This window comes from Musca domestica, unplaced genomic scaffold (genome assembly GCF_030504385.1).
Source record: "Musca domestica strain aabys unplaced genomic scaffold, Musca_domestica.polishedcontigs.V.1.1 14, whole genome shotgun sequence".
Classification (NCBI taxonomy): domain Eukaryota; kingdom Metazoa; phylum Arthropoda; class Insecta; order Diptera; family Muscidae; genus Musca; species Musca domestica.
This window is the reverse complement of record NW_026712192.1, coordinates 16,526,773-16,553,885: the sequence shown is the minus strand read 5'-3', so window position 1 is coordinate 16,553,885 and position 27,113 is coordinate 16,526,773. Positions and strand designations below refer to the sequence as shown.

At 34.5% G+C, this 27,113-nt stretch overlaps 1 protein-coding gene across 1 annotated transcript in view; it reads left to right on the top strand.

The window, feature by feature from the left end:
• The window catches only part of LOC131801131 (obscurin-like), a 212,667-nt gene that overhangs the window by 48,811 nt on the left and 136,743 nt on the right, over window positions 1-27,113 (top strand). The window contains exons 2-3 of the mRNA XM_059119242.1: window positions 12,979-13,056; window positions 13,218-13,450. Of these exons, the coding sequence (XP_058975225.1) occupies window positions 12,981-13,056; window positions 13,218-13,450 (309 nt within the window). The 5' untranslated portion in view covers window positions 12,979-12,980. The remainder of the gene's footprint in view (window positions 1-12,978; window positions 13,057-13,217; window positions 13,451-27,113) is intronic.

Below are 27,113 nucleotides of genomic sequence, written 5' to 3'. Positions count from 1 at the left end.
TGGGTACATTGTACATAAATGTTCATTCACATAAATACTCATCAGATATACACATAAACATGCATATTGACATCCATATGTTTATATAACCAACATTTTTTTATTTGTGTGGGTGTATGCCGGTGTGCCTGTGCGGTTATGGCCACATAAATACACATTTGTAATTTGAAGAATTGTTGCTTTCTGACATGGTTTTCTCAGTCGAAAATTCACTTCTCATTTTGACAGACACAAAAAAAAGGAAATTATGAAAATCCAGCATCATCAAATAAATGGAAAATAATCAAAAACATATGCAGACACATAATAAGGATATGTGAATGTATGTGGCTAGGAGGAGAAATAGAAGTAAAAAAAATGCATTACAGCCTGGTGTAATTATATAGCAATAAAGGAAAATTTGTTGAAGAAAACACAGGAATGATTTAACCATCTAGAAGGGTGGAACAAATATATTTTCGAACATAAATCTGAATAAAAAAATGTTAAGCTGTTCGAATTTCAATACGAGTATTATTTGCACTGAGAGACCTCCACAAAAGTACACATTAAATAGCAGCCCTTAAAGTGTCGTCTCTGCAAAAAAGATCTGATAAAACCTTTTATTTTAAAAAAGCCTTGAAAAGTTCTTTAGTTTACCAAAGTCCTCTGAATGGTCTTATGTCTTTGAAGACCTTTTGAAGGATCAGTGATTTATAGGAGACTCTTGAAAGAAACTCTTAGAAAGACTTTCTAAAGTTATTTTGCCTACTGCAGACCTTTAAAAGTTTTCCTGTTCGTGGAAGACCTTTAGGAGCTCTAGTGATTTTGATAGATTTTTAGATGGTAATCAATCTCCAAAAGTCCTTTGGAAAATCTTCTGTTTCTTAAAGTTTCTCAGAAGGCCTTTTGTCTTTGGAAGACCTATAGAAAATATTCCTTAGACGGTTGTCTGTCTAGAGGTGGTCTGTGGATCCTTAGAAAGTCTTCCATGTTTCGAAAATAATTTAAAGGTCTCGATCTTAAAAGTCAATTGCAAGCCTCAGGTTTCTTTTGGTATACTGTCTTCAAAGGCCATGTAGGTTCTGCCTACACAAGCACTTTGATATTGAAATCTTTCGAAGTTTCTCTCTTTTAAAGAGTACTTCAGAAAACTTTTGGTCTGAAGCTTTTGAAATTTAAAACCTCTTTTTGGTCTTCGGTCTTTTGAAAATTAAGACATAATTTTCTATCTCTAAAAGACCTTCTGTCTTTCGAAAACCCTTCAATCTCTAGAAATCAGAAAATTGTCTTTAGAAAACTAAAGCTTTATTTATTTATAAAATTAACTACAAAAAAAGAATTAATTATTATTGTGTAAAATATATGTATGTATTAATTGAAAAGCTATCGACACAAAATTTAAACAAATTTCCCTCTGCAATAATATGAATTGTTTATTGAAAAAGAAAACAAGAATTACTTTGCTGTGTGAATTTTTTTAACAAAATCTTTTTGTATGACTCGGAGGTAATCGATGGAGAATTTTCTTCTTTTTCTTGAAAGGACAGTGTAAATTTATCTGGAAAAAATTAGTATCTGCCACTGGTTAATTTTTCTATAAAAACGGGATTAAAGAATTATGAATGGGGAGAATGGTTAACTTTTTGGAACAAATTTAAACCCCTTTAATTTTGGAGTATAAAATCGATATTACTTGCCAGAGATGATTAACTCTAAATGAAAAGTAATTTTCTCTATTGGAAAAATAAGGTCCCATATGGACTATGGAATAGCCACAGTTATAATTTAGAGATGTTTTTCAATTAGAATAACCCCAATACTTTATGACTGATTTTCTTGCTAAAGAAAAAGCTTAGTTTTCCGTCGCTGTAATTTATAAGAAAGGAAAAAGATAGTCTCCGAAGTCCAAGGTTTTTTTTTCTACTTTAAGATATTGAGCAAATTTTCTGTACAAAAGCCTAAGCAATTCGGCGATTTTCTAGAAAAAGAAAAAAATACTTTTTGCAATGATTTTTTTTATTAATAATCGAGAATGTGAAAGTCAATACTATATTCCCAAAGTTTTTGTATAGAAATGATTCTTTAATATGGAATGATGATTTTTTTTCTACAACGAAGTCTGTCCTCCTTGGTTCCATAACACTTTTTTTACAATAAAAAGACAGTATCTTGTCTCACAAATTTATATTCCTTAGAGTCACGGTTGCTACTTAGGGCTGAAGAATACAATTTTTCTGAAATTTCCGTTGCAAGATTTTTGTCTTTATGAAAATGTTTGATTCTATAAAAAATGAAGCTCTCTTCAATCAGGAAAGTTTTTCGACGGAAAATAAGTTTTTATGGATTTTTTGGAAAGCCAATTGATGGTCTTCTCTCTATTGAAAAAGATGACTAGATTTTCTTTCTCTAAAAGACATTCTGTCTCTAGAAATCCCATCCCTCTCTCTCTAGAAATCTTTGTAAAAAAAGCTTAGCAACCTAAAGTTAAGAGCTGTAGAAAGTCTACGGCATCTAAATGACCGTTCGAAAGATCCTCAAACAATAGGGAATATTTTATCTCCAGAATACCCTGTCTAGCAAACCTGTAAGAGGTCCTCTGTCTTTAAAAGACTTTTAGAAGACCTTATGCGTATATAAGACCTGTGGAAGACCTTGTATTTTAGGAAAAATAGTAAAGGAACTTCTGACTAGGGAAAAAGTTTAGAATTTCTTCTACCTCTAGAGAATCGTTTGTAGATAGTTTGTCACGAGAGATCGTTAGGATAATATTATATATTTTGAAAGTCTCTGGTATTTGAAAAACCTCTAGATAGCATTCGGTTCCTAAAAATAGTTGGCAGAATCTTCTGTCTCCTTAAAATCTTAAAAATGCCTTCTATTTCCATAAACCACGTATAAACTCTGGAAGATCTCCTAAAGAAAGTCTGTCCGAAGGTCTTCTATCCGAAGGGTCCTCTGACATTAGGGGATCCTTTGTCTATAAAAAACATTGTGAAAGAACACTGAGTATAGCAAACCTGTAAGAGGCCTTCTGTCTTGAGAAGACCTTTGGAAGGCCTTATGATTAGAGAATGCCTATTAAAGGTTCTACAAAAAAGAGAACTTTAAAGAACCTCTGCTTATGGGAAAATTTTGTATGAAATTAACTTTTTTTAAACAATTGAAATCGAGCTCTCTATATATCTTCTAAATGAGTTCGTGTTGAAAAAAAAAACATCAATTTTCAATGAAAACGAAAATCTGATTGACATCGTAAGTTGGTCCAAAGCTATATAAAAACAATAGCTGTTAGAGATGCTATACATGCCGCTTAAATAATGACCTTTATACGGGGCCTATAGGAAGACGTAAACCTACGTAAGTAAATTTTTTGTCATAGGCTGTAGTACCCTTTAAGATCTTAAAATACAAAGCTTGAAACAATTCCGGCTAATGATGTCACAACTTTGTCATTCCGTTTGTATCTCCTCGAAATACTCATGTCAGACCCAACAAAGTATATTTAGCGATGTCCGTTGTTCGATTTAGCGATGTCCGTCTCTCTGCCCGTCCGTCTGTTGTAATCACGCTATATTTTTAACGAATTGAGATAGAAGGCTAAAATTTTGCACACATGTTTATGTTTGCCAATAGGCAGGTTAAGTTCGTAAATGGGCAATGAAGGTCTACGATTTCATATAACCCCCATATAACGGTACCTACCTATATTCGGTATTTTGATGATTTTAGCGACATTATTCACTGGAATAGTTTCAAATTTGGCATTTGAAGTTCGTAATGGATACTACAGCATATGACAGAAAATTGTCTGTGCAGGTCCACGTCTTCATTAGCCCCCATATAACGGTACCTCCAAATATTCGGTATTTTGATGATTTTAGCGTCACTATTCACCGGAGTAGTTTCAAATTACGTATTTAGTGTTCGTAGTGGGAACTACAGTCTGTGACAGAAAATTGTCTGTGCAGGTCCAATTCTTCATATAGCTCCGATATAACTTCCCTATATACGGTGTTCTAATGTTTTTAGCTACATTATTGACCGTTTATTTAAAGTTTCGATTTTGAATATGGTAATGGCTCATGACAAGCAAAGCATATGTAGGTCCACGTCGTATAGACCGAAATATAACGGCTATATTCGGTATTTCTAAGATTTTAAAAGAATTTTTAACGGATTTTATTTTTTGAAAATTTCCAAATTCGTTCCAAATGGTGGAGGGTATTCAAACTGCTTTTAACTTGTTAAAGTTATAATTGCTCAAAACGTTGTATAGGAAGTACTTGATGGAGTGGGCTGATATTATCCATTTCCGCACCTGATCTAGAACTGATAAAAATATATGAATTTGCAAAATTTTTCTTTCCAAGAAGCAAAATATTTAATTTGAAAAGCTCGACCTTTTAGGGGAAAGACAGAAGTTGCCCATCTCGAAGTTTTATAATATTATTGCGATGTACCAAGTTATCGTACACACGGACACGCTTAGATTGACTCCAAATATTCAAATGGTGTCTAAAACCGTCATTCCGATGAAGTAGCCTTGGCCATAGGAAATGATATATACCCTCTGCAGCCATATGGCTGAGGGTATAAACATCTCCGTATGGATTTAAAGAATTCATGAAAAATAAAATATGGATCGCAGTTGGTATTAACAGTGTTTTGAAATTCGTTAAAAATTTTACTAAAATCTACTGAATAATATTAAATTTCTAGAAGAAATAATATTCTGAAAAATTTCACTCGTTATTATAATTTGAAATAAATAACTTTGTAATAGAAGAGTATGTAACAGTCTGTTTCGTAATTGCCATATAGATATATATTTCTAATTATGGTTTGGATCACTTGGACGGTATTAGGAAGGGCTAAGCTCGCCGGATTGTGGAGGGTTCTTTACCAAACTCATAACAAAAAAACTGTGCAAAGAGAAAAAAAGTTTAAACCGTTCCAAGACTTAATAAAAAAATCGATATTTGAACTTATTAGGTCATAGAGTGAAAATCAAAGTAAACGAATGGTGTTGCTCGCTGGGACACCTTTAAAAAAAACCAAATGCAAACCGTGCCCTTGAGTTCTTTGAATTGCTTTCCCGAATTTAGGCCCAGGAATCCTTCAGACAATCACAACCAACTATTCCAATGAAATTAATCTAGTACATGTTTAAATCTTTACAATTCATTTATTAAAAATAATATAAACATTCGTTTAAATCGAATACTCTTTAGAGTTCCTAACAAATTAATGTCTTCTCAAATGAATATTTTATGTAATTTTATATAAGTTGCATGGTTTATTTACTTACAGTTGGATCGATGTAATATAATTAAATGTTCGATAGAAGAGTTTACCTTCGATGTTTCGTATGGACTGAGCTCAATTCAATTGGATTTGAAGAACTTCTGTAAAATGTTCAAAATAATAATAATATTTAATGAAAATGGCTGTCTGTAAATTCATTACATTATTTATAACCCACGGCTTCTACCGTGCAATGTAGGGAATTTACTCGTATAAACTCACACATGCAATTTATATTAACAAAATTTTAAAGGTTAACAAAACAAAAAAAATATAAAGTTATATTTTATAAGATTTACAGTTTTGAGATTTAACGAATTAAGCTTTTTGATTATTTCTGGTAATATACTTTAACTTTTGTACATTTTTTTTTATTATAACTTCATAAAAATTTTGGTTTTCATATTTTAACAATGGATACGTTATTATAAAATTTTATTGACAAACATAATGATAAATTTAAATTTTATTTATTCTGTTATTGTGTGAATATGTAAGTTCCGAATGTGAGTAAATTATTAATGGATGGAAATATTTAATAATATACTTAATAATTTCTTCTTCTATATGCAGAACCAAACCCGACGGTAAACAGATAAAATTTTAAAAGGTTCACAAAAATCCTTGAAAATCCAGGCTTTAGGCAATAATTTTAGATGGTTATTTTCTCCGCAATTTACTTTTTGAAACATCAATTTTCGTATTGGAGTTTAGCAAAAACATCTTTCTTTCTTTATGACGTGGTAAACATTTTTAACTTGATTTGAATTTTGTTTAGAGATTTTATTTGTATATTGTCTTTTAATACGTTAAAAATATAATTTGGGTTTGGATAAATTCCATGTGCAAACTTCTACTTTTTGGAAAAAAATCACATTGCAGTGAGCACTTTTTATTGTAAAGTTTTTATACCCTACACCACATAGTGGTAAGGGTATTATGTCTTTGTGCATTTGTTTGTAACATGGAGAAGGAAACGAGATAGACCCATAGTTACTTTTGAGAACCTTCATAGAATCACTTTCTGAGTCGATTTACGCATGTCAGTCCGTCTGTCCGTCCGTCCGTCCGGCTGTCCATGTATTCTTGTAAACAATATGCAGGTCGCATTTATTATCCGATTGAGATGAAATTTTCCAAACAATATTTTTTTGGCCCAAGGACGAACCCTATTGAAATTGGTGAGAATCGGATCAAATTTAGATATAGCTCCCATATATATGTTCATCCGATTTCGGGTTAAATGTGCACCAAATGTCCACTATCAGTCCAAATTACCTGAATTTTGGCACACCCAACCGAGTTCGGCCTAGAAGCAAGTATATCAAATTTGGAGAAAATCGGTTCAGATATAGCTATAGCTCCCATATATAACTTTCATCCGATTTGATATTTAAGTCCCTCACATTCCTACCATGCACTCCACAACCGTGATATTTGGTACCAGGTATTAGATGGAGCACAGGAATAGCTGTTTTAAATTTTATCGAAATCGGTTCAGATTTGGATATAGCTCCCATATATATCTTCATCCGATTTCGGGTTAATTGACCACCAAATGGCCAATATCAGCCCAAATGGCCCGAATTTTGGCACATGTGACCGAGATTAACCTTAAAGCAAATACAAAAAATTTGGAGAAAATCGGTTCAGAAACAGCTATAGCTCCCATATATATCTACACCCGATTTCGGGTTAAATGTGCACCAAATGTCCACTATCAGTCCAAATTACCTGAATTTTGGCACACCCAACCGAGTTCGGCCTAGAAGAAAGTATATCAAATTTGGAGAAAATCGGTTCAGATATAGCTATAGCTCCCATATATATCTTTCATCCGATTTGGTGTTTAAGCCTCTCACATTCGTAATATGCACTCCACAACCGTGATATTTGGTACCAGGTATTAGATGGAGCACAGAAATAGCTGTTTTAAATTTTATCGAAATCGGTTCAGATTTGGATATAGCTCCCATATATATCTTCATCCGATTTCGGGTTAATTGACCACTAAATGGCCAATATAAGTCCAAATGGACTGAATTTTAGTACATCGGACCAAATTCAGCCTAGAAGCAAGTATATCAAATTTAGTGAAAATCGGTTCAGATATAGATATAGCAACCATATATATGATTCATCCGATTTAGTGTTTTAGTCCCTTACATTCGTAATATTCACTCCACAACCGTGATATTTGGTACCAGGTATTAGATGGAGCACAGGAATGGCTGTTTTAAGTGTTATCGAAATCGGTTCAGATTTGGATATAGCTCGCATATATATCTTCATCCGATTTCGGGTTAAATGTGCACTAAATGGTCAATATCAGCCCAAATCACCAGTCTAGAAGCTAATACGTAAAATTTGGAGAAACCCGGTTCAGAGATAGCTATAGTTCGTAAAATGCACGATAGAATTAGATAGATTTTGATTTTGTACCAAATATCTCATAGAGCTCTGAAATGCCCTGTATAAACCTTTTTGCGAGAGCTCTACTAAATATGCATAGTGGTGTAGGGTATCATATAGTCGGCCCCGCCCGGCTTTTGAGCTTTCCTTACTGGTTAAACTTGATGGTTTGGTGGTCAGAACAGAAGAGATCGATCTCAATATTAATATTTACAACCTAGCCCTTAGCAACAGTCACTTTTTCTTCTTTTCCTTATTCTTGTCGCTTTGCTTTTGTGTATGTCCAAAAATTGCTGTCGGTATTGGAATCGATCTGTGCAACAACAATACTATCTATCTGGGTCTCTAACGCAAAGTCATCATCAAACGTAGCTTGGAATGTAATGTGCGCATAGTATTAGGGCAGAAGAGTGATACATGAACAATTAGTATAACACTTTTAAATTGTTACCGCCTACTGAGCGAAGTGTACTAATTTTCTTCATTCTTTATTACTAGACTTATGAGAGACCAAAGAGAGGGAGAGAGTTTATTTTATAGAGTTGGGGATATATACCCAAATTACAAAGATTAGATTCATATCTTTTTTTCTTAATCTGCTACAAGTAGCACAATATAACTGCGTTCCATATGACGGTACCTTCCGTTTTACCATATTATGAAACACAAGTCTTATTTTTCAAAAATTTTGGTTATAAAATATAAAAAGCTCAATGAAATATGCAGTTTAATATTCCTCTCAATTCGTTGCTATTTCAATGCCCACACATTTCAAACTCACAACATTTACCACAACATGTTTGATATCAAATTGCATTCCTGCTGAAAGCCTTTGTATTCACTTACACACAAACATACATATTTTCTGTGTAGGTGTCTTTATGTTGGGGTTATAAAAAATACAAAAGAACAACATTTAAGCATCTCCAACGATGATTGAGTTAATGAAGTGAAATTCTCTTTATGTATTTATTGAAATATTGTTTTGCAATTCTCCCTTTTTTTTTGTATTTTATATAAAATATAAATAAATAAATTATCATCAACAGAGTAAATATTCTGATGCACTCTTTATGGTTGTTTCAAAAACGTTATTTGTTGCTTTGAAGCATTTTTCTTATATGTGTGCACATTCAATGAAAATTGTTTTCATTCAAATGTCATGAATTTCGAGTCTTTTGAAAGGAGAAGATAATATGTGAATGGTGCATGAAACACACATTTTCACATATTTGAAAAGGTTTTGAGGAAAAATATTCGAGGGTGGGTTGGAAAATGTGAGTAATTATGATGAGAATTTATTAGCCAAGTTTTAAAATCTATCGTCAGAATGTTTTGTTGTTTACTATTTTTTATTTTGTGAGCACGGGATTCAAATATCGTAAATATTTGACAAACGTTTTTGGTGAATGCTTTAAATTACACTGTGCAACACAAAAAATAATCGCGAGGAAAATTCAACAGACTATGAAAGTAGAATTCAAAACAGAAGACACTCGTATCAGTGTTTTAAAAGTTTACATCGCAGAGTAGCCTAAATGGAGGGGACAGGATCGCCCTCTTCAACATTTTTAGAAATTTTTGGATAAAGGTTCCTCGAAACCCGTTAGTGTTGGGTATATAGTATCTTCGGTAATATTGCAGATAAAAATACGAAGAACTTTAGCACTTGAGCGAGTCAAAAAGAGGCCTTTTTGGTTTTTTTTTTTTGTAAAATATGGTTAAAAATTTCCTTTAAACGGGATCGTAGCAATTTAAAATATTCCACAAAATTATTTGTTATAAAATTCTACTATAGATCTTGGAAGACGTCAAGGTTCTAAATCTTACTTATACGCCAGGAATTCATATATATTAAAATACTTTGTGTGAGTTTGTGCACAAATCTCCAACAAATCATCATTTTAGAAGGATGATGTCAAAGACAAAAAACTATTACTCATCAAGTTTTACAATAAGTTACGAAAGAAGAGAAATCTCTATGTCCATTGTATGCCAAAATATTTGTCCATCAATTTTCCGAAAAAAAAACACGAAATGTAGCTATATCTGAACCAAAATTGATGTACTTGCTTCTAAAGAAATTCGGTCGGATGTGCCGAAATTCAGGTCATTTGGACAGATATTGGCCATTTGGTGCAAAATTAATCCGAAATTGGTTGAAAATATACGGCATATCTTAATCTGATCCGATCTCGATAAAATTTAACACAGGTATTTTCTAGATGCATATGTTATCTAGTAACTAATACCATTCTTACGGAGTGCAAATTACGCACGTGAGGAGGAAATATATATATGAGTGCTATAGCTATATCTGATTGATAAGTGATTCTATGAAGATTCTCAGAACTAACTATGGGTCTATCTCGCTTCCTTCTCCTTGTTACACACAAATGCAAAACGACATAATACCTCACCACTATATGATGAAGGTTATACAATGTGGACCTTTCTGTACTGCAGATTCTAGCTGAAATCTAAATATCTCTATCAAATTTCAAAGTTGTAATTTAAATATTGAGAAATATATCAAAAAATATTGGGGGTCATTATATATGGTCAAAACTATAAAAGAGCTTTGACAACATTTTGGCCAAAGAACTCAGAACTTCTTTGGGGTTTGGATTTAAAACCGAGTACTATACGGGGTGAGATGAAAAAACTGAAACCAACTTCAGACTGCTGTCATTTCTAAGCCACTTGTCCCTGTACAGCACTCGGTTTGGATCTAAAATCGAGTACTGTACAGGGTGAAACCTGAAAAATGAAAAACCTGAAACTAACTTTAGGCTGCTGTCATTTCTAAGCCACTCGTCCAACAGCTGTTAAAATTAATCCAGTAACAGCTCATTATATTGTTTACAAGCGTACAAAAGCATTTTGATGAGCATTTTCCACAAAAAAAATGTTATTCGGCAAAAATGGCTCGTGAGCTGAACATATCGCAATATTCCATTCGGTAAATATTGAAAAATGAGCTCGGGGTAAAGCCACTGAAATTCCAAAAACTGCCGAATTTGGTTTTCTCCGATGTGAAAACATTCGGACTCAGCACCATCGCACTCAGCCCGCGCCACCCAAGAATGGTTACAAAATGAGGTTCCTCGCTTCATTTCCAGCGCACAATGGCCACCAAAATCCCTGGATACCAATCCGTTGGACTATTGTGTCTGGAGTATTTTAGAAAGAATGTTGACACTAAAAAATACCAAAGTGTCGATCACCTCAAGCAAGCGCTTCGACGGGAATGAGCCAAAATACCGCAGAGCAACATTCGGGCATAGTGCGACGGTTTCATTGGCCGTTCGTGCCAAAGGACCAATTCGAACAAATCCAAAACTTATTCTGAAATTTCCGACTTTTTTTTTTATTCAATAAAATTTAAAAAACAAATGTAAAAATTATGTCGTTCAACTTTGTTTCAGTTTTTTTATCTCTCCCTATATATGTTTCATTTGATTTTGTTTTTAGGTCCCTGATATTCGTAATAATCTGTTCACGTATTTTTGTAAACAAAGTACAGTTCGCATTTATTGCCCTATCCAGATGAAATTTTGCACAAATCATTTGTTTGGCCCATCGGACGAACCCTATTGAAATTTGAGATAATCGGTCAAAATTTAGATAAAGCTATATATCTTCGACCGATTAGCCTTTTATTGTGCACTAAACGTGTAATATCAGTCCGAATAGTATGGAATTTTGCACGTACGATCAGATGGGATCTGAAAATAAGTATGCTAAATTTGATCGAAATCGGTTCAGATATAGCTACAGCTCCCAAAAATATTGTTCATCCGATTTGTTATTTTTGTCCTCCGCAGCCGTAATATGCACCCTGTAACAACAATATTTGGGAAAGTATATCAAATACAGCTCAGAAATACATTTGCTAAATTTTATCGAGTTTGGTTCGGATTTGGATATATCTCCCATATATAACTTTGTCCGATTTACCTTTTATTGTGCACCAAACGTCTAATATTTGTCCAAATGGGATGGAATTAGGATCGAATTGAGTCTAGAAGATAGTATGTCAAATTTGGTGAAGATCGGTTCAGATATAACTATAGCTCCCATAAATATTGTTCATCCCATTTGTTATATTTGTTACCCACAGCCGTAATATGCACTCCGTAACAAAAATATTCAGGAAAAAATAAGAAGATCGGTTCGGATTTGGATATAGCTCCCATATACATCTTTATCTGATTTCAAATTAATTGTGCACCAAATGTTCAATACAAGTCCGAATTTAAAAGATACAAATGCTTCGGCATATTTAGTCCTTTGAACTTTAAATTATAAAAAACATAAAAACTTTTAATTGTTATGCGGAGCTCTACTAAATTAGCAAAGTGGTGTAGGGTATCATAAAGTCGGAGCCGCTCGACTTTAAGACTTTCTTTTTTTTTTTTTTTTTTTAAGTTTAGCATTTGAATATTGTAATAGCTTGTGACAAAAGTTGCCTATGCGGGTCCACGTCGTCTTATAGACCCTAATATAACGGCTACTTTCGGTATTTTTTAGAATTTTTAAAGGATTTTATTTTTTTTTTTTAATTTTCAAATTCGTTCCAAATGATGGAGGGTATTCATAGTTCGGCCTGGCCGAACTTACAGTTTAACTTTATTAATACAATCCTTTTTGAAATGATATCGTGCGCTCTATAGCAATGTGAATTTAGTGAAAATCGATTCAGAATTGGATATGCCTCCCAAATATTAGTTCCCTCTGAAACCAAACTACAAGTGCTCTAAAGCCAAATCTTCATAGGTGGTGTGATCCACTTCAAATAAATTATTTTGATATGGAGCTCTACTAAATATGCATAGTGGTGTAGGGTAGTCGGCCCGCCCGACTTTTAACTTTTCCTTACTGGTTTAGCTCTACTTTCATAATCTGCTGGATTTTCACCGTATTTATTGAAAAAAAATGAAATTTGTTCCTCAGTATTATTGTCAATACTTTCATAGTGCATAAATATCGGATGTTGACGAGTTGTAGGTAATTGTTAGCTCTGATAAATAGTCGACGGGTGCTGAAAAGTGGTAGGTTATCAGAAATTACAATGCTGGTCTTAATCGTATTTCAAATAACCAGATGAACAACTAACATATTTTTTAATATCACTGGCATTGCAAATGAATAAGTGTAACTGATACCCAGTCTTCATCTAAGAATTTCCTCATCCATAGAAAATATAACATTCCCATATTTAAAATGGAAACCATTAAAACATTCGTTTACGTTTCCCTTTCCCTTTCCCAATTTCAGATATGGAATCGAAAAATATTTGGATATTTGCAATTGTTTATTCAGCAATACAGCATTTTGCTTCATCTTCAACACCCTGTAAGTATAGATCCAACACACACATACAAATACACCACAAGCCATTGTTATATGCCACACATACACACACATATTGCGAAAAAATCATTTGTTTCTCTTTTTAATTGGTTGGTATTCATTATTTGTTGTTTGTGTGTTTATGTGTCTGTGTGTTTTTCCAGTAAAACGTCCTCGAGCCGGAGATCCATTTGATACATTTCCGAAGAATTTTTGGCAAGAATTTTCATCGCCCTTCACCGACACCCCCGAGGATGAGGAGCTCGAAGTAACCGAGACAACAACCCACGAACCATTCCCCTTCTTTGCCGATCCCTATACCACCGTGAATGTGAGCACCCAATTGGGCGCCAGAGTCTACCTGCATTGTCGAGTTAATGACTTACAGGGAAAAACAGTAAGTAATTGTTGAATTCTTTTAAACTTTTTACAGCTTACAGCCGTACGTGTGTATACGAGAGTTAAACTATCACTTGATAGGCAAACTATTAGAAAAGAAGAGCAGTGAAAGCAATTAAATTTCAATTGTTTACCAACAATTCTCTTAAATATTCTCCGGGTATTTCATAAGTAAAATAACAATATTTAAAGAATTTTTGTATGTAGTACACTGTAGAATAATTAAGGCTTCAATGACTGCAAATGGAATTTTCCAAGTTCAATTTAAATCAGGGCTAGGCAGAAAAATTCAAAATTATTTTGTGATTGTATGTGTTTTGAAATAAAAAAATATTGAAAGTTTCGCTTTACCTCTCTATACACAGTGATAAATACTTTGTTCCTTTTTTATTTTTATATCTATTTTCATATTTTTTAAAGAGCTTTCGAGGCGGGGATTTTTAAAGAACCCTCGATACGTGAAATTTTTAAGGGATATTTTTGAAGAGCCTCCGAGCCATGGATTTTTAAGAATATTATTTGAAGAGTCTACAATACGTGAGTTTTTAAAGAATATTTTTGAAGAGCCTACTTGAATATTTTTGAAGAGCCTACAAGACGTGAGTTTTTAGAGAATATTTTTGAAGAGCCTACAAGGCGTGGATTTTTAAAGAATATTTTTGAAGACCCTACAAGCCGTGACTTTAAAGAATATTTTTGAAGAGCCTACAAGACATGAGTTTTTAGATAATATTTTTGAAGAGCCTACAAGGCGTGGATTTTGAAAGAATATTTTTGAAGAGCCTACAAGACGTGACTTTAAAGAATATTTTGAAGAGCCTACAAGACGTGGATTTTTAAAGAATATTTTTGAAGAGACTACAAGACGTAGGTTTTTAGAGAATATTTTTGAAGAGCCTACTGGACGTGGGTTTTTAAAAAATATTTTTGAAGAGCCTACAAGACGTGGATTTTTAAAGAATATTTTTGAAGAGCCTACAAGACGTGAATTTTTAAAGAATATTAAAGAATATTTTTGAGGAGCCTACAAGACCTGTGTTTTTTAAGAAAATTTTTGAAGAGCCTACAGACGTGAATTTTTAGAGAATATTTTTGAAGAGCCTTCGAGACATGGATTTTTAAGAATATTTTTTGAAGAGCCTTCGAGACATGGATTTTTAAGAATATTTTTTGAAGAGTCTACAATATGTGGGTTTTTAAGATATTTTTGAAGAGCCTACAAGACGTGAGTTTTTAGATAATATTTTTGAAGAGCCTACAAGGTGTGGATTTTGAAAGAATATTTTTGAAGAGCCTACAAGACGTGAGTTTTTAAAGAATATTTTTGAAGAGCCTACAAGACGTAACTTTAAAGAATATTTTTGAAGAGCAATTTAAATCCTACGTGGATTTAAAGAATATTTTTGAAGAGCAATTTTTATTCGCATAAATTCATATTTTGATAAAAAAAATCGCTGTTATATTTACACAATTTAATAAACTAAAAATAATTTTGGAAGAGACCAGATAACATGAATGACGTAAAAAAATTTTAAGGTACTGAGATAATGGTTTAATGAAAAATTATAAATAAGTGGACCGCCGAAAATCAGTATTTTTTATAGATTTATAGATTTTTTTATAGATATGTGTGAAACAAAAGGATATTTAGAACCTTCCTCAGTCACTATTGAAATTAAACTAATTTTTTTGGGGAGAGCAAAACTATATATGAAGTTAACAGTGTATTCATAAAAATATCGGGCAGCACTTTCCTCATCGACTGCTCGAATAAAACTAAATATTCTCTCAAACCATTTTGGCAGAAAATTCAAAACAATTTACTTATTACAATTGTGTTGGTGAACACACAGACATCTTTGCCTACCCCTGATTTAAATTGTTTTTTGGTAGAGTTCATTATTATACATATTATTTTGAATTAAATTCTTCGATCGAAGATTATTTTTCAATTTCATAGAAAGACGAAGTCCAATTCGGATGAGATTTGTGAGAATTAAAAATGTTTATAATTTGTTATGGAGGTCCCAAAAAAGGTGCGATTTTTATCCAAATTGGGAATTTTGGGATTGGTGCAAAAACCTAGCGACATGGACATTTTGTGAGGAAATATCACAAATATGTGAAGATCTTTTAGGAGTTATTTTGACATGACTATTTCACATCAGCTCATATTTCGTATTCATTTTCTATGTGTGAACTAATCGTCTACAATTACGTGGAACACCAATACAATGACACCGTCTGATTTAAGATAGTTAAGAACTCATATAACGGCACCTGCCGATATTATGATTTTAGCCACATATTTTTAACGGAATTGTTTTGGAGTACGCTCTAAGTAACCAAAATAGAGAAGAAAATTTTCCGATTAAAAATTTAGGGAAAAAGTGTAAGCTAAGGAAGTCATTAAACGGATTTATTTTGTCCTTTTTATACCCTCAGCCATATGGCTACAGAGGGTATAAACATGCCCTATAGAAATAACGGTTTCAGGACATTTGGAGTCTTCCGCCCGTTTGGACTGTCTGTCTAGCTGGTGCGCACGAAAACTCTCGAAATGAATATCCGAATTGATCCAAAATTGGTACATCGTAAAAATATTGTCAAAATTAGATTGAGTTTGGAGACGGGCAATGTCGATCCACAACTTCTGGTACCACCCCCATAACGGGTCAAAATTTTGAACGATTATATTATTCATAAAATGCGAAATAAGCAATAGATTCTCTTCATATTTTACACATCTCAAAATTTTTATTTACACAAGATCTGGTGTGAAGATGGCGAATATGAACACTTTCGTTTGGTACCTATCCCAAAAAGGGGTTAAAACTTTGAAAAACAAATAAGTAAAAAAGCTGTAAGTTCGGCCGGGCCGAACTTTGAACAAATCATTTGGAACAAATTTGGTAATCTTCAAAAAAATTAAATCCGTTAAATATTCTGTTAAAATCTTAAAAATACTGAATGTATAATAGGGTCTATACGAGGACGTAGGCCTGCATGTACAACTTTTGACTTTGAGGTATAAAACGTGGACCTGCACAGAAAATTTTCTGTCATAGGCTGTAGTATCCATTACGAACTTCAAATACTAAATTAGAAAAAAAAATCTGGTAAATAATGTCGCTAAGATCATCAAACTCCCGAATATCGGGAGGTATCACTATATGGGGGCTATACGAAGACGTGGACCGGCACTAACAATTTTCTGTCTTAAGCTGTAGTATCCATTACGAACTTCAAATACCAAATTTGAAACTATTCCGCTGAAAAATTTTGCTAAAATAATCAAAATATCGAATATCGGGAGGTACAGTTATATGGGGGCTATACCAAAACGTGGACCTACATGGCCCATTTTCAACACCTGCAGACATAACATACAATGTCCTGCAGACATAACATACATTTGAGTAAAATTTTATCAATATACTTCAATTCGTTCGGAAGCTAGAATGATTTCCACAGACGGGCAGACGGACGGACAACGCTTAATCGACATAGAATTCTATGCTGATAAAGAATATATATACTTTGTTCGGTCTAAAATGTGTATTTCGAGGTGTTGCAAACGGAATGACAAACTTAATATACCCCCTATACTATGGTGGAGGGTATAAAAATATATATCGGAGCCGAGGAAACGTACGTCCCGAAATACACTCCATTTGAGCTGATATTAGCTATTATTTGCACAATAAATCGGATTAAGGATATATATGGGAGCTATATCCAAATCTAAGCCATCTAGACGAATGCATACTACGAATGTGAGGGACTTCAAGACCAAATCGGATGAAACATATATACGGGAGCTATAGCTATATTTAAACGATTTTAAAAAAAATTTGATGTACTTGCTTCTAGACTGAATTTGGTTGGATATGCCAAAATTCAGGTCACTTGGACTGATATTGACTATTTGGTGCACAATCAACCCGAAATCGGTTGAGGATATATATAAGAGCTATATCCAAATCTGAATCGATTTTGATAAAATTTGGTATTTCCGACGTCTATAAGACATCTGGTACCATATATCATTGCCGTCGAATGCATATTACGAATTTGAGGGACTTAAGCACCAAATCGTATGAAATATATATATAGTTATATCGGAACTGATTTTCACAAATTTAAAGTACTTCTTTCAAGACTGAATTCGGTCGGATATGTAAATATTCAGGTCATTAGGACTGATATTCGCTATTTGGTGCACAATTAACCTGAAATCGCATAAGGATATATATGGGATCTATATCCAAATCTGAACCGATTTTGACAAAATTTGATACACTTATTTCAGAGCTTTATCTGATATCTGATATGATAAGATCATTTTTGCGGAAAGCATATTACACATGTGAGAGACTTTAACACCAAATCGGATTAAATAGATATATGGGAGCTATAGCTACATCTCAGTCGATTTCCATCAAATAAACAAACAAATATTGTTTGGTCAAGCGGACGTCCGGACGGCCTCGTGGGTCTAACTGGCCTGCTTCTCCATATTACAAACAAATGCGCAAAGACATAATACCCTTACCACTGTGTGGTGTATCGGGAGGTGCCGTTATATGGCGACTATGCCAAAACATAGACCTACATACACCACGTTCCGCCACCGGAGCTTGAACCCATTACGAACTATAAATACCAATTTTTAGACGAATCCGTGGGAAAATGTGGCAAAAATCATTAATACACCGAAAATCGGGAGATACCGTTATATGTTGGCTATACGAAAACGTAGACCTATACATGCAACGGCTATAGCAAAACGTATACCGACACATCTCATTTTCAATAACAACCATCCCAGACACAATACAAATTGTTCTGCCAAATTTTGAAAGTCTACGCCAAAAAATGTGGGCTGTATGGTATTTTCAACAGACAGACAGACGGACGGATATCGTTAAATGGACTAAGAATTGTATGCTGATTATGAATATATATACTGTATGGGGTCTACGATTAATATTAAGGGACGTTACAAACTGAATGCATACACTCTTTTCTAAGGTGGAGGGTATAAAAATATATAGTACGTATGTATGTTATAGTTGAATTTACAAACACTATTTCGTCTATTTACTGCTTACATCCATATGACCCAAATTTAATTTTAATACATTCCCCGCATAAAGCCTTAAGGTATAAAAACATCAACCTATCAAAGAAATATTCAATAGAGCAAAAAAAGACCCTAATTTACTTCAACAACATTCATAAATAGTTAAATAATCCCTCATAGATGTTCTGCACAGACATAATTAATTTTCGAAGATAATTATAAAGGCAATAATTATGACCCACACCATGCCATTACGCAGGGTACAAGCTAAATTAATTGTAATCAACAATTATCTTATGGGCAACTATTAGCAGCGTCTGGTGTGCCAGGAAGAGAATGAGATAAAAATCCAAGTAAAGTGGGAGTTTGGCATCATAAAACTCACACACATGTCGTTGTAATCACTGCATAATTTCCGAGTCATTAAACAAACATGTATGTCAATGTTTGGGGAAACTTACTTCCATCTTGTAGCCACCTCTTACCGTTCTCCTCCCCCCAGCATTTTGATGAACATCAGCTACTACACAATAATTATCCCTTTTGTGCCATGACACAAAGTTTTTCAAAGTTGATAAATGACAAGTAGTTGTTAATGGTATTTTAATAATCGCCTCGAATCACAACTGAGCAGGCCTTCGACTTGGCAGCTGTCAGACAGGTGGGATTTTGTTGGGTCATTGATTTAGGTCCGCTTTTGACTTTTACAAGAAGTGTGAAATGACAATTTTTAATTGTCTAAAATACTGAGGCAACCTTTTGTCATATGTCCTTTTTTTTTGTTGGGGGCGGGCTATAGTAAAAGAAATTCCAATCCTATACATTATACGATTAAAATGGCAAATGTGTGCCTGTATGCGTATGATTCATGCGAAGGCGTTACTTGGAAAAGAAAAACATATTTGATTAGGATACGCACATACATAGTTTTCTGGTGGGATAGGTGTTGACAAAAGATTAATTTTCGTACCCTTTTGTCAATACAAAGCAGATTATTTTATTTTACATGCAGCGGAGGACGAAACTCGTCGTCGTGGAATGTTGTTCCTTCGTGGAAGCAAATAAATCTGCAAATTTTATGTAGTGTCAAACCCACCCGGTAAATTTTTACGTAAGCTGACAAATACAAACAAATGTCTTACAAAACGGGCACCGGCCTAATGGTATTTTAATGAAGATTACATTTAAATAAATAAATATTTCAAGGAAGCAGATTTTCGTCGTAGAAATAAATTTTGTTAAGGAGAAAAGGTGGAAAAGTTGGACAGCCAACATTAAGAGAGAGAGAGAGAGAGAGAGAAAGTTTATATTTTATTGAATGGCTTGCTCTTGAAGGTGACAATTTTTATAATCAGATAAAACTCTCAAGAAAGTTCTCTTTGTAAGATAATAATTTCATCATACATTAGCAGAACATACAACCACGGTATCAGTAGTAACAACAACAACAGCAAGACCACGGGAACATGCGACTATAGAAATGAAAACATCATCAACCAACCTCCTCAGTAGTCGTTTGCCGGGTAACTGACAATTCAGCTTACGACAATATGCCGTTTACACATGTAGCAAATAATTCTCATTCACTTCGTAATGCTGGATACATATAGTGTTCGGTTGGGTTAACGACAAGACAGAAGCGCAGTGGCCGATGTAGCGTCCATTGTAAGTTTTGTAAATAGTAGATTACTCATAAGATTAAGTAAAAACAAGTAAAAAAGCTGTAAGTTCCGCCGGGCCGAACTTTGAATAACCTCCACAATTTGGAACGAATTAGAAAATTCTCAAAAAAAATAAAATCGGTTAAAAATTCTGTTAATATCTTAAAAATACCGAATGTAGCTGTTATATTAGGGTCTATACGACGACATGAACCTGCGTAGGTCATAAGCCATTACAATATTCAAATGCGAAATCGGTTATAATGTATCGGTTATAATATAATTATCAAAATACCAAATATAGGGAGGTACCGTTATATGGGGGCTATACGAAGTCGTGGACCTGCAGAGACATTTTACTGTCTTAGGCTGTAGTATCCATTACGAACTTTAAATACGAAATTCCGGTGAATAAATTCGCTAAAATCATCGAAATACCAATATATAGGGATATACCTTTATACGAGTGGAGGGTCTATAGGATGACCTAGACCTGCATAGACAATTTTCTGTCACAGGCTGTAGTACCTTATAAGATCTTCAAATACGACATTTTAAACAATTTCGGTGAATATTTTATCTAAAATCTGTAAAATACCGAATATAGAGAGGTATTGATATATAGGGCCAAAAAGCCGAAGACATAGACCTGCATAGACCATTCTCTGTCATAGACTGTAGTTGCCATTACGAACTCTAAATAAGAAATTTGAAACAACTCCGGCGAATAATGTCTCCAAAATCGTCAAAATATCGAATATCTCTACCGTTGTGTGAGGGGTGGTATATATAGGGCTGGACCTATATGGATAATACTCCTCTAGGGGTTAAAGTACTCGGAAGGAACTCCTTTTGTGGATTTTTAGACAATTTCATTGACAATCGAGGGGTACCGTTATATGGGGGCTATACGGTATCTCGGGCCGATATAGCCCATCTTCGAACTAGACCTGCCTGCAAGAAATTCGCAAAATGTTAGCTTCCTATCTTTATTCATTTTGACTCTAGCGTGATTACAACAGATGGACAGACGGACAGGGCTAAATCGCTGATCAAAAATATATATACTTTGTTATGTCTAAAATTATTATTTCGATGACTTCGAAACGGGATAATGAACTTAATATACCCTCCATGCTATGTACGGTATTTTTGGTATTGAAGATCGTAAAAGATACTACAGCCTATGACAGAAAATTGGTATTGACCCTGGGTCTCTTTGGACCAAATCCGTTTCAGGAAATTTTAAGTCGATCTAGCGAGGTTCATCTGTCTGTCTGGCTGGTGCCCACAACAAATTTTGAAGGGAGTATCAGATTTGATCAAAACTTGGTACACCGTAATATTATTACCAAATTAGATCTAGTTCGGAGATGGGCAATATAGACGAACTCCTTCTTCTACCTCCCCCACAAACATTATCATTTTGAAAGAAAATAATTTATTGCACAGAAAGAGAAAGGATACTGTGATTTAGATCCAACTTTGCAAATTCCAATATTTGTATCAGTGCAAGGTCAGGTGCGAAAATTGACAATATCAATCCACTCCATTAAGTGCCTTCCCCACAAAGAGTCAAAATTTTGAATTATTATAACTCTCATAAAAAGTGAAATAAGTGTCCGATTGTATTCAAATTTCACACATCCCAATATTTATATTAACCCAAGGACTGGTATGAAGATTGGATATATCGGTTTGCTCCTTCTGGTACCTCCCCCGCAAAGGGTCAAAATTTTGAATGTTCATGAAGCTCATAAAACACGAATTTTATATTCGATTCTATTCAGACTTGGTTGGTCTTAATATTTCCATCAACACAAAATCTGTTATAAAGATGGTAGAGATCGGACCATTCCTTCCGAAACCTTACCCACAAAAGGTTAAAATATTGAATAACTAAAACGATCATAAAATCCGATAATCATTACACACATCACAATATTTTCAGTGAACTAAAGTCTGGTATAAGATAGAATATACAAGGTGAGATAAAAAACAGCAACAAAGTCAAACGCCATAATTTTTATTTTTTTTTTTTTTAATTTTATCGAATGAAAGCAAAACATGTCGGAAATAGCATCAAATTATAGAATAAGTTTAGATTTTTTCGAATTTGGCACGAATTATGGCCTTCAAATGGAATGGAATATTGCGTTATGTTCAGCTCGAACCATTTTTCGGCCACTGCGACGCGGGTTTCGATTAAGTCGCTTCTTTTCCTTTCGAACCATTTCTGCTGATGTTGCTGTTTTCTTCTGTCCACTTTCTTGACGTCGGGCTACGCTACCAGTATCACGGTAACGAGCGATGGTACGAGACACAAAAGATTTCTTCACATTTAAATGCTGGAGTTCTCTAACGATAGCCACTTGTGATTTTCCAGCCAAATATAAAGAAATCACACAATCACGCTTGAATTCCAACACGAATAACATTTTTTCTGGAAAATTCTCACCAAAATGCTTTTGTACGCTTGTAAACAATATAATGAGCTGTCACTGGAATAATTTTAACAGCTGTTGGACGAGTGGCTTATAAATGATAGCAGTCTGAAGTTGGTTGGAATTTTTTCATCTCACCCTGTATGTTCGATTTCCTTCTAATTTTGCACATATTAATATTTTGATCTGTACTAGATGAAGTATAAAAATGGAATACTTCGTTCCGCTATATCTGGCACTTCACGCATATTTCCACATTTTCCAAAAATTAGCACATATCTCATATAAAGTATTGGAAGCAGTCGATATAGTCCAAATCTGGCACGTTGTACTATTTATATGTCTTAGGTCAGATACGAATTGGTCAATATCGGCCAAATGCCAACCTCTCCCATAAAGGGTCAGCAGTTTGAATAATCATGACTCAAGGCTGGGAGTATACATCTGTCGGAAAAACCAACAGATACTATTTTCCACCTACTTGTAATGCCGAAGGTAATTTGATGACATTTCCTTATAATGCGTTATTCGATTCATGTAGCTACTCAATTTTAGCTTGGTTGGTCATTGTTCTGACCTACACAATATCAATAATGTGAGAACTAAAACGTATGCTCTCCGCCGGCCATGAAGTTGGAAATCAGGTCAGTCAGCCCACCCCAATTATAACCTTTCTTATATGTTTATCTATGAACAGCAGTTGTGTTTCAACTTCCATTTATTTTCTCCAAATTAATTTCTTTCGCAAAGTTGCAAAGTTTTTTGTCAAAACTTTTTTTCATTTAATTAATTTATTAAAAACTTGGCTAATTTCTAACTAATCCGTTGTTCTTCCTCCCTAAATACCACCTTTAGCTTGGCTTAATTTTAGTTTCATCAACAAAAAAATGTTGTTACTTTGGCATTTCACAAATTGTTGGGAGAGAAAAGGATTTACTCTGAACAAATAAAAATGCAAAACGTTTCATGAAGTCAGTCGGTGAGTCAGTCAGTTAGTCCATCTAAACAAATTGTTTTGGTTTTTCTAACTCTGCGTCAATTCCCCGAAGAACACTTCAAATTGAAATATTGTTCTACCTCAAAGAGGAAGCAACTATTTGTGTGTTTTTTTTTTTTTTTTTGGAAAAGAATAAATGCCATACGCAAATTTCCGGAACCCCCAAAAAACAGAAGTAGGAATATGTGTGTGTGTGTGTGTACACAAAGCTTGTCACATAGTCAAAAACACAAACTGGACTCAACAACTGACTGGGTGGCGGGCTGGCTGGCTGGCTAGGTGACTCGGACTGTCAATAGCTATCGTTGGTTGAATGCAATAATGTTTGCCGTCAATATTTACTTATACTTAAAACACACACACACACATACTCAGTGTAACGTAACGTTCCTTTTTTTTTGTTTTCTTCGTTTTCGTGTGGTATGAGTAAATGTGTGCATGTGTTGATGATACGTGTTCGGAATTGCTGACAGTTTCCATGTCAACGTGAGCGGAATACCTATAAATTTTCGCATACACACACACGCACACTCAAATGCACAGAAATCTGCATACACCACACATGTGACATTATTTACTACTTTTATTTCCTAGTATACCCAACCTAGCAACCTAGTTGAGCAACCAGACCCCTCTCCCTCCCTACCATTCCACATGTACCACGCATTGTTGTCGCCCATGTACAAACATGGCAAAATAAAAACATAAGCTTTCATGATAGCGACGATGATGTTGCCGATGATGATGATGAGGTGGAGGATCAGCACTTGTGTACCGAAATTTATTGGAACAAATCAATGTTGTTGGTTTTGTCCTTTTTTTGATTGTTTCCGGTTTTAGTGGGTCTTTCCATTTAAGTGTCACACATGGCTGCCAATATTCCTGGGATACTATGTTCGTACAATGGGAGATAAGGTCTTAATTATAATTCTTAATTATAATTCTCACAACGAGATCTCATTTTGTCATCTCAGTGTGTCATTCTTGTAAAATATAAGTGGATCTCTGATATTGAGGGAATTTATTTTTCGCTACCTCAGTGTTGAAAGTGAAATTTCATAGAAATGGATTACAAGAAGGTGTCCTGGCTTTCATATAACTCAATAAATCCTTGGTAAGGACTTAGAGAATATTCCTTTCTTTCTTCACCCTTCATTTGGTTCAGTTGATGTAATTCTCATTAGCCTCTGCTGATTATCCAGGCTCTCAACACAAGCGTTCATAAAGTCTTGAGTCAAACCTCCCTGTGCCCGAAGGCAACCGCGTGGTTAAACAAACGGCAAATGCATTATGAGTATGGATAACAGCTCTGAGTAGAGATCCAATAACAAAAATCTATGTCGAATCAAACCCGAAAAGTCAACAAAAAACATGCTTTTCTTACTAGCTTAAGAAGCAAGCATTAACCAATCAGTGGTAGGAGCTATAGAAGCAGAAAAAACCCTAGCAATCAACGACAAAACCCCACAATCTACTACAGCAGTAACTCTAACAGCGGTGTCAAACTCCCCAATACAAGAGTACATTCTTCAAATGAGGACATCTGAGAAACAAACCTTTGAAAAATGCCTCAAAAAAAAAACCAAAAAAATCGAGATTCAATTGCTAAACAGAGAAATATCAGCATATATATTCAAAATAAAGTATCTGAATTGAAAGAGCATCTAGACATAATTTCAGTCTATAAAAGGTATTGGAAAGCAGCTGGCAAGGGAAGGTATGCGAGCAAGCCCCAAGGAATCGAGCACGTGTTCCCTCTCTCTCTCTCTCTCTCTCTCTCTCTCTCTCTCAAGACAGACAATTTTCTGTCATAGCCTATATTATATATTACGAACTTCAAATACCAAATTTGAAACAATTCCGGTGAATAATATCGCTAAAATCATTAAAATACCGAATATCAGGAGCTATCGTTATATAAGACCTATACGAAGACGTGGACGCGCACAGACAATTTTCTGTCTTAGGCTGTAGTATCCATTACGAACTTTAAATACCAAATTTGAAACAATTCCGATGAATAATGTCGCAAAAATCATCAAAATACAGAATATCGGGAGGTACAGTTATATGGGGGCTCTACGAAGATGTGGACGTGCACAGACAATTTTCTGTCATAGGCTGTAGTATCTATTGCGAACTTCAAACACCAAAATTGAAACAATTTCTGTAAATAATGTCGCTAAAATCATAAAATACCGAATATCGGGAGGTACCGTTATATGGGGGCTATACGAAGAGGTGAACCTGCACAGACAATTTTCTGTCTTTGGTTGTAGTATCCATTACAAACTTCTTATACCAAATGCTAATTAGTTCTGGTAAATAATGTCTCTAAAATCATCAAAATACCCAATATCGGGACGTACCGTTATATGGGGGGTTTACGAAGATGTGGACCTACATGGTCCATTTTCAATACCAAAAGTACTGCAGACATAATACCCATTTGATTAAATTTTTTTCAATCTACTTTAAGTCGTTCGGAAGCTAGAGTGATTTCCACAGACGGACAGATGGATAGACGGACGGACATCGAAAAATCGGCATAGATTTTATGCTGATCAAGAATATGTATATATACTTTGTGGGGTCTAAAATGTATTATTCGAGGTGTTACAAACGGAATGATAAACTTAATATACCCTCCATATTATAGTGGAGGGTATATTCAAATCCCAAAAGCCACCGAAGAAACTGATTTTCTCAAGAACCAAACGTGCACCAGCAAAACCTCCGGTATGAGCTATAGAAGCAGAAGAAACCCTATAAATCAATAACAAACCCCCACAATCTACTACAACATCAATTCTTACAGCGGTGTCAAATTTCCCCTATCAAGAGTTCATATTACAAATAAGGACATCTGAGAAACAAGCCTTTGAAAAACGCCGCAAAAGACACCAAAAAATGCGAGAAGCAATTGCGAAATATTAGCAGAGAGTTTCAGAACAAAGTATCTGAATTGTGAGAGCTTCTAGACGTAATTGGATATGTGAGCTATCCCAGAAAAGACCGATGTAACAAATTCTGAAAAAAAAAAACGCACAAAAATAAAGCTGCAAAGTTCGCCCCAAAATATTGCTCCAATTAGAAGGCAGACAGATTGTAGGCCTATGTAGGAAAATGTTGGGAAGGAAAAAAAAAAAACATTCGAACCTGCCGTAATGTGCTCGAAAACATTATACAGAATGTGAAACCTGAAGAAACAGAAATAGCTATACGATCTATTAGCATAAACAAAGAAGGAGCAACAGCTTTTGGTGATGGCTAAAGGTGGAGACATTTTTTGAGTTCCTGCAGGAAACTGCCACGATACAAGAAAGAAAGCCCAAGGCCATAACAGTAATACAAGACTTCTACTTGCCATATGTTGGGATACAACAGTACCCGCATGGTAGAACTAAGAAGGTAACTATACATTTGCATATCATTGGCAAATTGTTCATCCGCTTAGTCCAACTTTGGAATAC